Source organism: Hemibagrus wyckioides, linkage group LG09 (assembly GCF_019097595.1).
Source record: "Hemibagrus wyckioides isolate EC202008001 linkage group LG09, SWU_Hwy_1.0, whole genome shotgun sequence".
Classification (NCBI taxonomy): Eukaryota; Metazoa; Chordata; class Actinopteri; order Siluriformes; family Bagridae; genus Hemibagrus; species Hemibagrus wyckioides.
Window position 1 is genome coordinate 28,181,277 of NC_080718.1, and position 16,358 is coordinate 28,197,634.

General features: G+C 42.8%; 1 protein-coding gene across 3 annotated transcripts; it reads left to right on the plus strand.

Annotated features, from left to right (window-relative positions):
* Positions 1–338: 338 nt before the first annotated feature.
* srrm1 (serine/arginine repetitive matrix 1) lies at positions 339–14,355 on the plus strand. 3 transcript variants are annotated; one of them, XM_058398752.1, is made up of 17 exons: positions 339–475; positions 1,768–1,857; positions 2,537–2,659; positions 6,065–6,235; positions 7,712–7,797; positions 7,949–8,137; positions 8,245–8,454; positions 8,587–8,703; positions 8,911–9,065; positions 9,365–9,445; positions 9,614–9,700; positions 9,793–9,937; positions 10,030–10,113; positions 10,221–10,532; positions 11,076–11,304; positions 12,466–12,651; positions 13,642–14,355. In XM_058398752.1, the coding sequence occupies exons 1-17, from the start codon at positions 455–457 to the stop codon at positions 13,747–13,749; spliced, it is 2,394 nt and encodes a 797-aa protein (XP_058254735.1). In that variant the 5' UTR covers positions 339–454; the 3' UTR covers positions 13,750–14,355. The 3 variants fall into 3 exon arrangements, with proteins under 3 accessions (XP_058254735.1, XP_058254736.1, XP_058254737.1); XM_058398753.1 differs by having other exon boundaries at positions 13,649–14,355; XM_058398754.1 differs by lacking the exons at positions 339–475; positions 1,768–1,857; positions 2,537–2,659 and adding an exon at positions 2,768–3,094.
* The last annotated feature ends 2,003 nt before the right edge of the window (positions 14,356–16,358 follow it).

Here is a 16,358-nt window from a genome sequence, read left to right on the forward strand (position 1 = left end):
TGGCTGATCAGTGATCATACTTCTGGCCATATTATGTTTGCAACCACATTACAAATTCACGTTTACACTTTCAAAACAAGAAACCTCATTAGTCAAATGTTCAGCTTAATGATTTCGATTTCGTTTCAAACTTAGATGGTACCCTATGCTTTTTTATTGTCAATTATTTTGTAATACCATCCACATGAAACTATTAAACTATATATTTCATTGCTGCTGCGTATTTGTTTCTGCCATAAATTTATTGAATTAAATGTAAAAAAAAAAAAAAAAACTATGACGCTAATGATAGCCCTGGCGCTGGTTGATGACGCCACCACGCAGAGGCACATCCACCCGGAAGTTGAGGAGACAAGAGTTCGGAGCTGAGAGAGGCGCCGCGGTGGATTGTGGGATGCGTTAGCTTGTCTCTGTACGGACCGTCTTTCGTTTTTGCCCACGGTTATTAAAAAAAATGGACGCGGGATTTTTCCGCGTAAGTAGCACTTTGAGCATGTTTCGGAACGTTCTAGGAGGACAGATTTGTCTTGTACTTCTGACTGGTTTGCGATTCTTTTTGTTTAGCTTCGTTTAATAATCCGCGCTGTATTTACAAACCTGTAGTGGAGAGCGGGTTAGACAAAATGGCGGACGTGTGCGCGAGGCGTTAGCATTGTACCTCACCACGGGCCTGTTTTCTGTTTATTATTTTAACATACATAAGTAATATTATAAATTAATATATATATAAATAGTGTGTATGCGTATGGAAGCATGCAAGACGTGTTAAGTAATGTTTAAAGTTTATAAATATTACCTTTTTTTTTTTTTTTTTTACTCTGACGTTATGCTAGGCTATGCTAACTAGCCGAATGTTTGCGAGCTCGTATGGGATTAGTCACACAACAAAACTCGTCTCGAAGTTTTTATTCATAAATGTTTTTAATAAGTAATGTTTTTCAACTAAATCTGATTTCTGAAAGACATGTTCAGTCTCTGAGCTTGTGTTAGTTGTTTAATAGTGAGTTATTAGCGGGTTTTGGCTGACTCGCAGAGGAACACATGGCGGAAATGTCACGCGATTATTCACGGGATTTTCCATTATTAAAAACAATATTTATATATTTTTTAATAAATAACTTCTCGGAGCTTAATGGACCCAAATATCTGACACTTGTGTACTAATTAAACCGTTAATGCATAAATTTATTTCATAATCAAATTTTAATTATTATTACTATAATAAGTTAAAAGGAGTAGTTATCCTTAGTTTAGAAGTAAATATCATGTACTATTCTGATTAATTACATAATAATAATAATAAACGTTTTAATTGAAATTAGTCAGTATTTGATGACCAAAGTAGTATAGCTATAGTCTTTCTATCTCTGTGTATCTCTGTGTATCTCTCTGTGTCTCTCTCTGTGGGTCTCACTTGTCCCCCTCCCCAGTGCCTCTTTTTCTGTTCTATCTCTTTGTCTCCCTCTCTCTCTTTCTCTCTGTCTCTTTCTCTCTCTCTCCCCTCTCTCTGTCTCCCCGTCTCTCTCTCTCTCTTTTTCTCTCTGTCTCTCTCTCTTTTTCTCTCTGTTTCTCTCCCCCATCTCTGTCTGTCTCTCTCTCTCTCTGTCTCTCTAAATATAAACCGAACAGGAACGCACACTGAGACAGAAGCGATACAGAACCGGTCACTGGGGTGTTTACGATGTTCTGTTTGTTCTGGACAAGACGTATCTGTGTATCATGATGTCTGTTCAACGTGAATAATTAATGGCACCCTTTGTTTTGCAGGGCACCAGCGCGGAGCAGGATAACCGCTTCAGTAACAAACATAAGAAGTTGCTGAAGCAGCTGAAGTTTGCAGAATGTCTGGAGAAAAAGGTAGGAAAGGATGTAACCCAGCCGTGTCAGTGTGGGCATCTTGGGTTTCATTTTTTTCTTCTTTTTTTTTTCAAAAACTCATGTTCTAGTAGTCTTTTTTCCCCCTACTTCATTCCGCTCTTAAAGTACATTCTCAAAGCACATTGAACCCTATTATTGATCAGTAGATATTAAAAAAAATTAGACCATAACATGCTGCTTGAAGAAGTATTCCCCCAGTTTTACAGGATAGAAATGAGTAGAATTAACTTTGGCTGTAAGTGAACAGTGTGATTACGAGATCCTTTACCAGATCTCCACTTCCTCACTGCTGCTCCATCAGCGCTTACTGGAAGTGGTGACTAAGTGGTTAACTGATCAGAAGATCATGAGTTCAAGTCCCAGGTCCATTGAGCAGCCACTGTTGGGTTCTTCAGCAAGGCTCTTAACTCTGGCTTCCTCTGTTTTATAAATGAGATAAATGTGACGAAGAGGAAGGAGGAATCGTCTTACTTCACTCCTTTCCCAAATAAGTGAAGCCAATTATAAATCAATTATGTCCTCATTAAAACAACAATCTGAAAGGAAGAGGGAGGTGAATACTTTTGCACCCCACTGTATTTAGTGCCCACACTTGAAGTAGACAGCTTTATCGATTTATTTGTCTCTTTTTATTTTATTTATTTATTTTTAATGAAAGGTGGACATGACGAAAGTAAACCTGGAGGTGATCAAGCCGTGGATCACGCAGCGCGTCACAGAGATCCTCGGCTTCGAGGACGACGTGGTGGTGGAGTTTGTCTTCAACCAGCTGGAGGAGAAGGTATCCATCCATTTTCCTTTCCCCCCTGCTTCTCCTCTTCTGTTTGTACTCCGATATGTGCCAGGCTTTTTTTTTTGGAGAGGAGTGAATGCGTCAGAAATCAGACATTAACTTAAAAAAAAAAAAATGACTGTGTAACCAGACCAGAAATTAAAAAAAGAAAGAAAGAAAAGAGAGACGCAGGAATATTGGGTAAAGAAATGGTTTGGTTAGGTATGGTACTTTCTCAAGATGCTGTGATGTGTATCAGCGTGTCTTCTGCCCGGCACTTTGTTTCTAATGATGATGTGATTTATGATTTAAAAGGCCTGAACCAATATGGATGTTATTCCTTGCAACTGAAGTATAGCACCAACAAGCTAATTAGATCTCAGCTGAGCCCAAAGTCTCGCTGACCCCCAGGTCTCCCTTCATCATGAGCTTTGTGTCTTTGAGGTGAGTTTTTGATCAGGGCTTGGCATTATGTCAGTGATGAATCCTTTCAGTTTGTTTTTATTCTCTTTTATTTACAGGGGTGACTTTTTTTTTTTTTTAACAGAAATATACACATGACCGAAGGGGGAAAAAACAACAAATACTATAAACATGTACAGAACAGTAATGCAGATATTTCTTTATGTCTATATATGAGGAACATGTACTGAAAAAAACAGTACTTGGTACTAATGATTTTGGGTTTGTTTATTATTATTATTATTCTTTTTTTTTTACCCTGTCTTGTTTTTCTGATATTGCTAAAGAAAAAATTTCAGATTAAAAAGAAATGAAATAAAAATAATAATAATGACTTTATATATATATATATATATAAAATTTTCCTGATTTCTTTATAAATAAATTAATAAGCAGTAAGGACAGAAAATGGATTTAAATTATTTTTAAACTTTTTTTCTTTTTTCTTTGCCTTCATAAATGTTTCTTTAACACATGTTTTTGTTTTGTCCTTAAATTATTAGAACGTAAAATACAGCATTAGGTTGACAAATGTTTTCATCAAGGTGCTTTTACATGTAAACAAATGCCAATTGAAGGATTTAATTCTCCTCCATTTGTAACACGTGATTATTAGAAACGGCGCAGATTCGAAACGCTGGAATTAGGATGTGGGGGGGGGCAGTGGATTGGATATCGCATCTAATCTAATCCACAAAGGACACGTCTAATCCAGTAACAAACCTTCTAAACAAAAGTTCGGGCGTTTATTTGGCAACGAAATTTAGTTTAAAAATGAGAAATATTTCTGCATAAAGAGATTTGATATACTTTGTTTGTAATATGCACTATATTGCCAAAAGTATTGGGACACCCCTCCAAATCATTGAGTTCAGGGGTTGGGCTCAGTCCCTTAGTTCCAGTGAAAGGAACTCTTAATGCTTCAGCTTCATACCAAGACATTTTGGACAATTTCGTGCTCTTTGTGGGAACAGTTTGGGGATGACCCCTTCCTGTTCCAACATGACTGCACACCAGTGATCAAAGCAAGGACTGTACAGGCCAGTCAAGTTCCTCCACACCATATGTCTTACGGACTATGCTTTGGTCACTGGTGTGCAGTCATGTTGGAACAGGAAGGGGTCACTGGAACTAAGGAACCGAGTCCAACCCCTGAAAAACAACATCTGAATTCAATGATTTGGAGGGGTGTCCCAAAACTTTTGGCAATGTAGTGTAAGTGCATTTTGAATGTTAATAGTTCTTAAACAAAACGGTTTCAGAAAAAGAAAAGTGAGTCACGTGATCTCTAATTAATATTATAATCCTATCACTACTACTTAAATGACTAAACTCTTCACAGTGTGCTGTTACAGGAAATTAAAGTCCTGGTTTATAAAGTGTAATGGAGTCTCAGTAACCACTCTGACGTTGATTATTCTCCAGTACCAGTACACCGCAGAGTGTTTTATTTATTCCTGTTATAGATCCCTCAGCTACTTAAATATTTATTAAAGATCCACCTGTCCTGTATTTTTATCTATTTAATGTTAAGCTGGTTCATGTTGCATCACATTCTAGCAGCTATAAACGCTCTTCCCCCTCACCAGCCTCTCTGTAGTTGTTTACACGGCTTGTCACGTTGCCAAGAAACGCGTAAAGCTTAGAGTTACAGCGTGACCGCTGGTACTGGAGACTCCTTCCGTAAATGTTTAATAAACATCTCCATATAGAAATGCCAAGAAAATAGCGACCTGAAGATGTTAACAAATGCTGAGGCTGCACCTCTGACACTGCAGACTCCTTCCATGACCGTTAAATCAACCACAAGTGACCAGTTGCTATGGAAACAATAGCATATTAGATCAAGTGTGTGAATATAATAATTATCTACTGCGAAGCAGCACCTCATGATGAGATCCAGGAGTCAGCAGTGCCGTGGTGTAAATATATTAACATGTACATGTGTGCTAGATGATTACACTCATGGATGTTAGCATGGCGGTTTGATTAGCCTCCGGTAAGTTCTGTAAAAGCTGTGGGCATGCAGGACGAGGGGGTGGCGATGACCATTCTGTGGTCAGTCTTTTAATAAGGGCGCAGGCTGAATGTTGAGGAGTAGGAGTACTTGTAGTAGTAGTAGTAGTAGTAATAAATGGCCTGTTACTCAGTAACTACTGAGTAATTAACCATTATTATCAAAGCTGAGGTGATTTTTGAACTTTTCTGTATTTCTGCTCTTGAAATAGTTCTGACTTCAAGTAAAGAAAGCAAAAAAAACTTTTTTTTCCTTCCCATGCCCTGTGTACTCATTATTGCTTGTTCGTCTCTTGCAATTTAGATAAGTGATATAACATTATACTCAAGGTGGTTGAGTCACAAGCAGTAGGGAGGCGGAAGCGAGCCAATCGGAGCGTCCCTGTCTGTGCGGGAGCGGCGGGCGCTCCAATCCCCCCGACCCCGAGGATGCGCACACACTGAAGACGGTGTACTCCGGACTCGGGCTCTTTGGGGTTTTTGACACACTCTGTATTGTGGATTTATTGTTGCTGTGTCACAGCAGTTAGGGGAGGTAGAGGGTGGGCGGGGCAAAGCTTTTCACCTATCTTGCAATGCAAAGGTCTTGTGTCTATTCATTATAATGTTTTATTTTCTGTCTACAAGGAGGGCTCTTCTTTTTTTCTTCTTCTTCTTTTTTTTTTTTCTTTTAAAAGACCAGAAACCAGAAGTAATGCATGCTTTATAACTAAACAAGAATGTTCTGCAAGACAAGATTCAATAATCAAATCCAGCAGCAAGCTCCTTTATTGTAAATGCTAATTTTTGGTGTAAAGTGTTAGGTTTGACAAATCAGAGCCCGTCCTTTTCTGTTCTGCGCTCTCGTTTCCTGTCGCTGTATTAAACTCCCCTCTTCCCTCCGCTCTGCTCTCTCTCTCTCTCCCTTCGTCCTCGATGTGTGTGTGTGTGCTGTAGAACCCAGACGGTAAGATGATGCAGATTAACCTGACCGGTTTCCTGAATGGGAAGAATGCACGCGAGTTCATGAAGGACCTCTGGCCCCTGCTGCTGAGCGCCCAGGAGAACATCGCCGGGATCCCGTCCGCCTTTCTCGAGCAGAAGAAAGAGGAGATCAAGCTCAGACAGGTCAGAGATTGGATTAAGATGATTATTGTTGTGTAAAAGGACATTTTTGGGGGGAATTTTTTTTTTAGTTTTAGGTTGAAGACACACAAAGCAAATTCTGCGAAGTAAGTGGCATTTGTCAAAATTTTACTGTCAGGTTTCATACTAGCTGTTTAAAAAAAAAAAACACTGATGTTGTTTATTTTTCTATATAACATCTACATACGCGTTTAACGAGAGGTCATGTATGACAAGATAAGTCAGAAAGTGGGAACTGCACTATATTGCCAAAAGTATTGGGACACCCCTCCAAACCATTGAGTTCAGGGGTTGTGCTCGGCCCCTTAGTTCCAGTGAAAGGAACTCTTAATGCTTCAGCTTCATACCAAGACATTTTGGACAATTTCATGCTCTTTGTGGGAACAGTTTGGGGATGACCCCTTCCTGTTCCAACATGACTGCACACCAGTGACCAAAGCAAGGTCCATAAAGACATGGATCAGTGAGTTTGGATTAGAGCAGAGACTGCGAGCCAGGCCAAAAGTTTTGGGACGTCTGCCTTTACATGCACATGAATGTAATTTGGAGTTGTCCCGCCCTTTACAGCTATAACAGCTAAAACTCTTTTTGACCATTCCTCTAGAAGTGCATTTGTGAGGTCAGGCACTGATGCTGGTCGAGAAGGTCTGGCTCAGTCTCCACTCTAATTCATCCCAAAGGTGTTCTGTGGGGTTGAGGTCAGGACTCTGTGAAGGCCAGTCAAGTTCCTCCACACCAAACTCACTCATCCATGTCTTTATGGACCTTGCTTTGGTCACTGGTGTGCAGTCATGTTGGAACAGGAAGGGGTCATCCCCAAACTGTTCCCACAAAGAGCATGAAATTGTCCAAAATGTCTTGGTATGAAGCTGAAGCATTAAGAGTTCCTTTCACTGGAACTAAGGGGCCGAGCCCAACCCCTGAAAAACAACACCTCAATGATTTGGAGGGGTGTCCCAATACTTTTGGTAATATAGTGTGAGTTCATGAGGGAGAACTGATGAGACTTCACACTAGTCTGAGGGAGATGTTTGAGGCAGTTGTTTTGATTCGTCACTGCCGTCACTGATTTGCCTAAAGTTGACTCCGGTGGTGGTTGTTAAACACAGCTCTGTGTCGGAACTGACCAGTCACCTGTCACTGGATTATATATCAAATGGTAATGAAGAGCTAATGAGGGCTACCAGATTAGGAATAGCAAGTCATCACTTCACCTGTAACAACTTTTTTGGGATTACTTTTATGCCTCCTGGAATTTCTGATCTCTAAATGTTTGCCTTTGCGCTGGTCAGATCTGAAAGTGGTTTGAAGGATCTGGTCCTACATTTAAAGACCTTAGTTTATTTTGTTTATCGATACCAATCTAATCATCTGCCTTTGTTTTATGTAATTTCTCTAAAGAAGCATTAATTCCAGGTTTGTTAAAAGCTTGTTTTTTTTTCTTCTCTCTCTGAACAGGAGTCACTGGCCGTTTTGAAAAAGGTGGATGAAGACAAGAAAGAGAGAGAGAGTAAAGAGAAAGCTCAGTCCAGGAGTCCTAAACGGTAAGTTTAAATAATGGATGCTTAGGTTTTGTTTTTTTTTGTTTTTTTTGTTTTTTTAAACACTTTGCAAAATCACTCCTTTGTTTATATGTATATTACGCCTTTGACGTAGACATGTCCCACAATCTGCTTTTGTTTTTTTGGACTTCAGGAGAAAATCTCGTTCACCTGCGAAGCGCGAAAGGAAACGCAGCCACTCTTGCTCGCCTCGCCGCAAACCCAGCCCACCGGCTCTGCCCCTGCCCAGTCCACCCAGCCACAAACCCGAGCCTCAGCCAGAGCCTGACCAGTCAGAAAGCTCCAAACCAGAACCTCTGGTCCAGGAGGCTTCCTCTACCAGGTAACTGTGGAGGAAGCTTGAAGATGTTTTTAATTTATTGTATTTATCACTTAGAAGAGCAGTCCTTCTATAGTGCACCCTTCATTCTTTTGTCCCTTCCTGTCCAGTGATGTAGCGAATGACGCAAAGCCGGATTCAGTGTCCGAAGTTCCTAAGGACGTGTCTCCGGAGAAACCTGCAAAGACGGAGGACAAACCTAAACCGAGAGACAGAGATCGAGACCGGGATCGGGAGAAAGATGGACGCAGAGATCGCCCACGCCATCGCACACGATCTCGCTCGCCCCGCCCACGACGGCGCCACCGCTCACGCTCGAGGTAAATCACGGTTTGCTGTGTGTGTGTGTGTGTGTGTGCTCGCACACGCATGACTAGATCCAAAAATGTAAGATCATAAGCTTCACCATGCATCTGGTCACCCTCCATAACATGGTTACCGTCTCATCACAGGTCGTACTCACCCCGGCGCAAACCGAGCCCAAGGAGACGCATGTCCCCCAGACGCAGGAGTCCCCCAAGACGACCCCCTCCTTCCAGACACAGACGCAGCCGTTCACCTGCCCGCAGGTACGCCTCCTTTTGGCGCAATTGATTGTAATTCAAGCGTTGTAATAAATTCAGGATAGTTTATGAATATATATTGTCTTTAATGTAGCCAGGTCATGTGTATTGTGTTAGGAGTATGGGTTCAGGGCTTCAGGTTGAATTATATTTGCATATTCGTATGTAATTTGTTTGTTCGTCTTTCTTTAACGTTCTTTTTCCCTCTGCCAGGCGGCGTTCACGTTCTCGCTCATCTTCAGGCAGCTCGTCCTCACGCTCGCCTCATAAAAGGCCCGCTAAACGCACCTCCATCACACCCCCCCGGAAACAGCCACGCCGCACTGACACATCATCCAGCCCCAGCAGGAGGCGCCGCAGCCCCTCAGGTACATCACACTCACACACTTACTCGCTCACCCTCTGTCTCACACACTCACTCTTACTCACACACTCTCTCCTTCTCACTCACTCAGTTTCTCCCTCCCTCTCTCTCTCTCTCTCCCTCCCTCCCTCTCTCTCTCTCTCTCTCTCTCTCTCTCTCACTCACTCACTTACTCTCTAACAGCTGATGTTTTAGTCTCTAAGACTTTGATGTTTGCATCTTATTTCCCCAGAAGCACAAATCAGATGTAAATTACTGGGATCTGGTAAATGTAATATATATTGTATCTTTTGTGAATTTTAGGTTCGGCTCGGCGTCCTGCCGGAAGAAACGAGTCGCCATCTCCTGCTCCCAAACCCAGACGATCAGACCCCTCAGAATCCGGTAGGGGTGTGTGTGAGGCTGGTTTGGTTGTTCATGCACTTTTGTGTACTAACACATGTTAGACTTTTTGCCACACAATAAAAATCTAATCTAGTTAACTAGCAGAAGACTTGAGGGTGTTTGCATGATGTGTGTGTTGACTGATGAGACCCCTCTGCTGTGTTCCAGAGGAGGATAAGTTGGGGAAGGGGGCAGCGGTCGATTCGGTCCAGCAGCGACGGCAGTATCGCAGACAGAATCAGCAGTCCTCTTCAGGTTGTGAATTTTTTTTGCCCTTTGTTTATTTGTTTTCTACTCTAATAGAAATGTGATGGTAATGTGTTTGTATCCCGCCCCATTCTCTTAAGATACCGGATCGTCCTCCTCATCCTCAGAGGACGAAGGGCCGAGGAGAACGGGCAGAGGGCCACCAGCAAGGAACGGTGACATCAGGAGGAGGCGGAGTCACTCACCTGTGTCGCCTAGGAGACGGCACAGAGATGCATCACCAAGGTATCTTCAGTAATGAGCCAATGAAAGTAGAAGTGTAGTGTGCTAACTGTATTCTACAGTTCAGATGGAAATTCTTATTATTTTTCCTGCAGAAAGAGACGATCTCCATCTCCTCGTCGTCACCGCTCACCTTCACCCAGACGACGCAGGTCACCATCACCTCCACCCAGACGCAGGTACAACAATCTTTTCCATCAATATTCTACATCCCAAACTAACAAGAGATTTCTCCAATATGGATCTTTTCCCAGAAGTTAATACACGTTGTGTGCTGTCTTTACAGGTCGCCCTCCCCCCCTCCTCGCCGCTATTCGCCGCCCATCCAGCGGCGCTACAGCCCATCGCCTCTGCCCTCTCACAAGAGACGCCCGTCTCCTTCGCCTGCTCCTCCGAAGCGCAGCAGTCCTCGCTCGTCTTCCTCTCCCCCTCCACGCTCACGCCGTAGCCCACCCATGTCCTCCTCAGGACGTCAGAGCAGCCCGCAAGGCAGGTACCCGGCTGCAGGGTCGTCCCCACAGCGGCGGGGGCAGTCTCCGTCTCACAGCAGAGCCATTCGCAGGGTGTCACGTACACCTGAGCCACGTAACTCACAGAGGTGAGCAGGGTTTTTAACAAAAATCAAGAAAACTGTTCTATAAGGAAGTCTCTTACATAGTTGGATATTTCAGTAACTTTAATGCAGCCATTTTTGCTATTTGTACTACTGTAATTACTGAGGTTTACCTTTTGTAGAGCAGAAGAGAGAGTGAGTGTGTGTGTGTGTGTGTGTGTGTGTGTTTATTCACACTCTGAGTATTAAACACGGTCATGTGACCTTACTGTGTGTCAGAGGTGTGAAATGGTGTGAAAAGCCCCAGGGTGAGTGTAATTAGGGCAGCATGTGGATGATCTGTTCAGTTAAATAAAGGGAAACTCCTGGGATGAGAGGAGGAATGTGTTCACCATGATAAAGCGGAGTTATATAACCGTGGGCACTGAGAGTTTATTTCCAGAATAAATAAAAGTGCAATCCACAGAAACACTGACATCCTGCCAAAGAGTGTGCATCGCTCTGTCCGTAATCATCACATACTGCAAACAGACTGAAACCAAAACACACTCTAAATCCCTTTCTCTCTCTCTCTCTCTCTATTTACAGAGGTTCTCAGAGCCCACGGCCGATGAGAAGACAGTCATCACGTTCGCGCTCTGCCTCTCCCGATCGTTTCCCAGCATCCTCAGCAGCAGCTTCCGGGTCTCTCAAGCGGCCGGCTCCTGCGTCTGCGTCCCCATCCCCGTCCCCCGTCCGCTCGGCCAGTGGCTCTCCTGCTCCTCCACCTCCAGCTAAGAAGGCCAGCAGCGCCTCTCCTAGCCCCTCCCCCAACAAGGTAGAACGTATCTCATGTAATATAATGAATATCAGACTGACCTCAGGAAGTAAACCCCAGATAAATATAGAAACTTCTCTTATTGTCTTTCTTCCAAACTGTTCATGTTTGTTCACGTCAAGAATGTCCCTTTGTTTTAGGAAAAGTTTCAGTCTCAGTAAAAAATAAAAAAAAAAGTGACTGAAATAAAATATTGGCATGTGTACATAGGCAGGTTGGTTGATGGGAAGATAAATGAGTAAATGGACGGATAAATAGATTGGAACAGCATACATGCACTATTGCCAAATGTATTGGGACACCCCTCCAATCATTGCGTTCAGGGGTTGGACTCGGCCCCTTAGTTCCTGTGAAAGGAACTCTTAATGCTTCAGCTTCATACCAAGATATTTTGGACAATTTCATGCTCTTTGTGGGAACAGTTTGGGGATGACCCCTTCCTGTTCCAACATGACTGCACACCAGTGACCAAAGCAAGGTCCATAAAGACATGGATGAGTGAGTTTGGTGTGGAGGAACTTGACTGTCCTGCACAGAGTCCTGACCTCAACCCCATAGAACACCTTTGGGATGAATTAGAGCAGAGACTGTGAGGCAGACCAAATGTTTTAGGACGTCTGCCTTTACATACACATGAATGTAATATGGAGTTGTCCCGCCCTTTGTAGCTATAACAGCTTCAACTCTTCTGGGAAGGCTTTCCACAAGGTTTAGGAGTGTGTTTATGGGAATTTTTGACCATTCCTCTAGAAGCACATTTGTGAGGTCAGGCACTGATGTTGGATGAGAAGGTCTGGCTCACAGTCTCTGCTTGACTGGAACTAAGCTGAGCCCAACCCCTGAAAAACAACACCTGAATTCAATGATTTGGAGAGGTGTCCCAAAACTTTTGGCAATATAGTGTATCTAGGAAAAAAAGGTTTTGAAGACACATGAAACCATTACCAAAAAGGCCAGTGGCCTGGGTGTGTTTCATGCCTGTAATAAAAACGCTAAACATAGCATGATTATTGCTATATCTGTTATATCTCAGAGCTTTTTTCTTAAACTGTGCAGGATGAGCAGCATGCCACACCTGTGTGAAGTTTAATAACTCTCTTAAATACTGACTGCAATCTCTCTCTCTCTCTCTCTCTCTCTCTCTCTCTCGTAATCGTTTAGAACTCTGACGTAGATGGTGGGAAGAAAAAGAAGAAAAAGAAGGAGAAAAAACACAAGAAGGAGAAGAAACACAAAAAGCACAAGAAGCACAAGAAGGAGAAAGGTGGAGGTGGCGGTGCTGCTCCGACAGGGGATGGCCAAGAAAGCACCCGGATGGAGGAAGAGCATGAATCTGATCAGAAAAAGGTGAAGTGTGCACTTCTGATCTGCTGAAACTGTTGTTTAATGATAGCAGGTCACTTGTGGGTGTGGCCTCTCCAGCGCACATGCACACACACAACCTGATCAGCCATAACATTGTGACCACTGAGAGGTGAAGTGAATAACACTGATGATCTCCTCATCATGGCACCTGTTAGTGGGTGGGATATATTAGGCAGCAAGTCAACATTTTGTCCTCAAAGTTGATGTTAGAAGCAGGAAAAATGGACAAGTGTAAGGATTTGAGCGAGTTTGATGAAGGGCCAAATTGTGATGGCTAGACCACTGGATCAGAGCATCTCCAAAACTGCAGCTCTTGTGGGGTGTTCCCGGTCTGCAGTGGTCAGTATCTATCAAAAGTGGTCCAAGGAAGGAACAGTAGTGAACCGGTGACAGGGTAATAGACGGTCAAGGCTCATTAATGCACGTGGGGAGTGAAGGCTGGTCCGTGTGATCCGATCCAACAGACGAGCTACTGTTGCTCAAACTGCTGAAGAAGTTAATGCTGGTTCTGATAGAAAGGGGTCAGAATACACAGTGCAGGACGGGTCAGGGCTGTTTTGGCAGCAAAAAGGAGGACCAACACAATATTGTGCAGGTGGTCATAATGTTATGGCTGATGAGTGTATACAGCTTCTGAAGCTCAGCCCAGTCTAAAGGGCACAGAGTGATGCGTGTTACATCTGTGATAGATTTGTTGTCGGATTAGATAGCTAAACAAATCTCCTTGTTTTTTTCCGCAATCTTGAGAGATTTTCATTCTTAATTTTTCTTAGCGGTCGTATTAGAGAGATAGAAGAAGATATTTCAACAAACGCTGACATCCTTTGCTAGTCTGTGAATTTAGAGTTAATATCCAAGCACAGGATGTCATGATGTGATATTAATGATGTTTATTAATCTCATTATACTGCTCTGTATACTTCCACATAACCCCGACAGATCAGATTGTAATTAATGCTACCTTTCCTGAAGGAATCAGAGAGTGAAGTAGAGGACAGTCTGGATGATCTGGAGAAGCACCTGAGGGAAAAAGCTCTGCGCTCCATGAGGAAAGCCCAGATGTCTCCACCACAGTCCTGAAGATCTTCCCTCGCATCCCCTCCACGACTTCATTCATCTCTTCTTATCCCTTTCTCATTTTTTTGGACATTTTGTTCAGCTTTAGAATGTACAAATTGTTCAGAGTTCACCCTCGATGTTGGTGGAAATTTTATTTTTTTGATGCAGTTTGTGTTGAAATTTGCAGCATGATTTGTTTCTCCTTCCACTAAAATGCAGGTTTAAAAATAAATAAATAAACAAACATCCATCTTTTTCTCCCTCCCTCCTTCCCTCCTTCCTTCCTTCTGTAGTTCATAATAACTCTGCGATTGAGACTGAGGGTTAGTGTGTAGATTTGTTTTTCCTTCATAACCTCACCAAGTGTTTTATAATTTAGGTTTTTTTTTTGGTTCGATGCACAGATCTGTGTTTTGGTCCATGTGCATGATCCATACCGTAAACACACACACACACACACACACACACATACTGCACTGTGCAAAAAAACAACGGAGAACAAGCAGAAAAAGCTCTGCTTCTCGTCCCAGCATTTGTTTTGTAACTTTTTAAGTTGTTTCAAGTTGTTGAACCGTTCAAAGATTTCTGGCTTTGAAAAAGTCGCATTAAATGAAAAGAGAAAACTTGCGTCATGTCTCGAGTGGCTTCTTTTACAATTCTGGTCTTGTGTCTCTCTCACTCACATAACATTTGCTCTCTAGGGGGATACAAATGGCAGATGAGCCAATCGACATAGGGATCTAGGATGATTGACACTCATTGATCTCTCGGTGTGAAATTATATGTAGAATATTACCTAGAAGCCCCGCCCCTTCTCCCACATCTCACAAATCTTCAAGCTGTGTCAGTGTTACACTTACTGAATTTCCAAAAGTTTTGGGACGTCTGCCTTTACATGCACATGAATGTAATATGGAGTTGTCCCGCCCTTTACAGCTATAACAGCTTCAATTCTTCTGGGAAGGCTTTCCACAAGGTTTAGGAGTGTTTATGGGAATTTTTGACCATTCCTACAGAAGTGCATTTGTGAGGTCAGGCACTGATGTTGGACGAGAAGGTCTGGCTCAAAGTGTCCACTCTAATTCATCTCAAAGGTGTTCTATGGGGTTGAGGTCAGGACTCTGTGCAGGCCAGTCAAGTTCCTCCACACCAAACTCACTCATCCATGTCTTTATGGACCTTGCTTTGGTCACTGGTGTGCAGTCATGTTGGAACAGGAAGGGGTCATCCCCAAACTGTTCCCACAAAGAGCATGAAATTGTCCAAAATGTCTTGGTATGAAGCTGAAGCATTAAGAGTTCCTTTCACTGGAACTAAGGGGCCGAGCCCAACCCCTGAAAAACAACACTTAATCCTATTAATTATTAGTATGGGAGCGGCAACAAGGACCATCACCGAACAAAGGGAATGTGTGACAGTGATTAGTATTTAGTATCGCCTGACCATTTGCATGATAACACCTGTAACAATACCAAGCCAAGGTGTACGCGGCCATTTGGGTGACACCCAGATCTTACACATTTAAAGTAAAACTCTAAAACAGACGGGAAATGCTGTATAAAATATTCTTCATTAAGATATTTGACATTTTATTTTTCTTCCAGAGGTTTGGTGTTTGTGTATAAACTTCAGTGGTGTATATGTGCATCATATCGAGCACAAGGCAGTTATTCTGTATATCTGTATAGCTTTAGGTCAATAAACATGCAGACATATGGGATGTTGAATCTCTAACTCTCTACAGTTCACTGATTAGCTTTGAGAAGGTAAACAAGCATCACTGTCGCTAAGGCAACGTGGAAGTGTCTGCTTGTCTTCCTCCTCTTTACAGTGTGATGTGTTTGACTTCATAAGGTGAGACAGCTGCTGCTTCTTCTTCTTCTTCTTCTTCTTCTTCTTCTTCTTCTTTCCCCTGAGTGTTACACTGCCATGTGATGCAGCAGGAGCAGCAGTTTGAAGAGAGACAGCTGGTTTGTTCAAAGTGTCTCACGTGTTAAACTCCTTCTCCATTTTAATCCATTACGTGATAAAAAAATGAAGTACCGACTATTATACACCAATCAGCCATAACATTATGAACACTGACCGGTGCACCTGTTAGTGGGTGGGATATATTGGGCAGCAAGTGATGCTGGTTCTGATAGAAAGGTGTCAGAATACACAGTGCATCACGGTTTGTTGTGTATGTCGCTGCATAGCCTCAGACCATTCAGGGTGCCCATGCTGACCCCTGTCCACCACTGAAAACGCCAACAATGGGCATCAGAACTGGACCACGCTGCAATGGAAGAAGGTGACCTGGTCTCATGGATCATGTTTTCTTTCACATCAAATTCTCCAAATTCCCCAGATCTCAGTCCAATCCAGCATCTGTGGGATGTTCTGGACAAACAAGTCCGATCCATGGAGGCCTCACCTCACAACTTACAGGACTTAAAGGATCTGCTGCTAACATCTTGGTGCCAGATCCCACAGCACACCTTCAGAGATCTAGTGGAGTCCATGCCTCAACGAGTCAGGACTGTTTTGGCAGCAAAAGGAGGAGGACCAACACAATATCAGGAAGGTGGTTATAATGTTATAGCTGATGGGTGTATTATGCAATAACAGAAGCCAGGTCAGTTATTGTG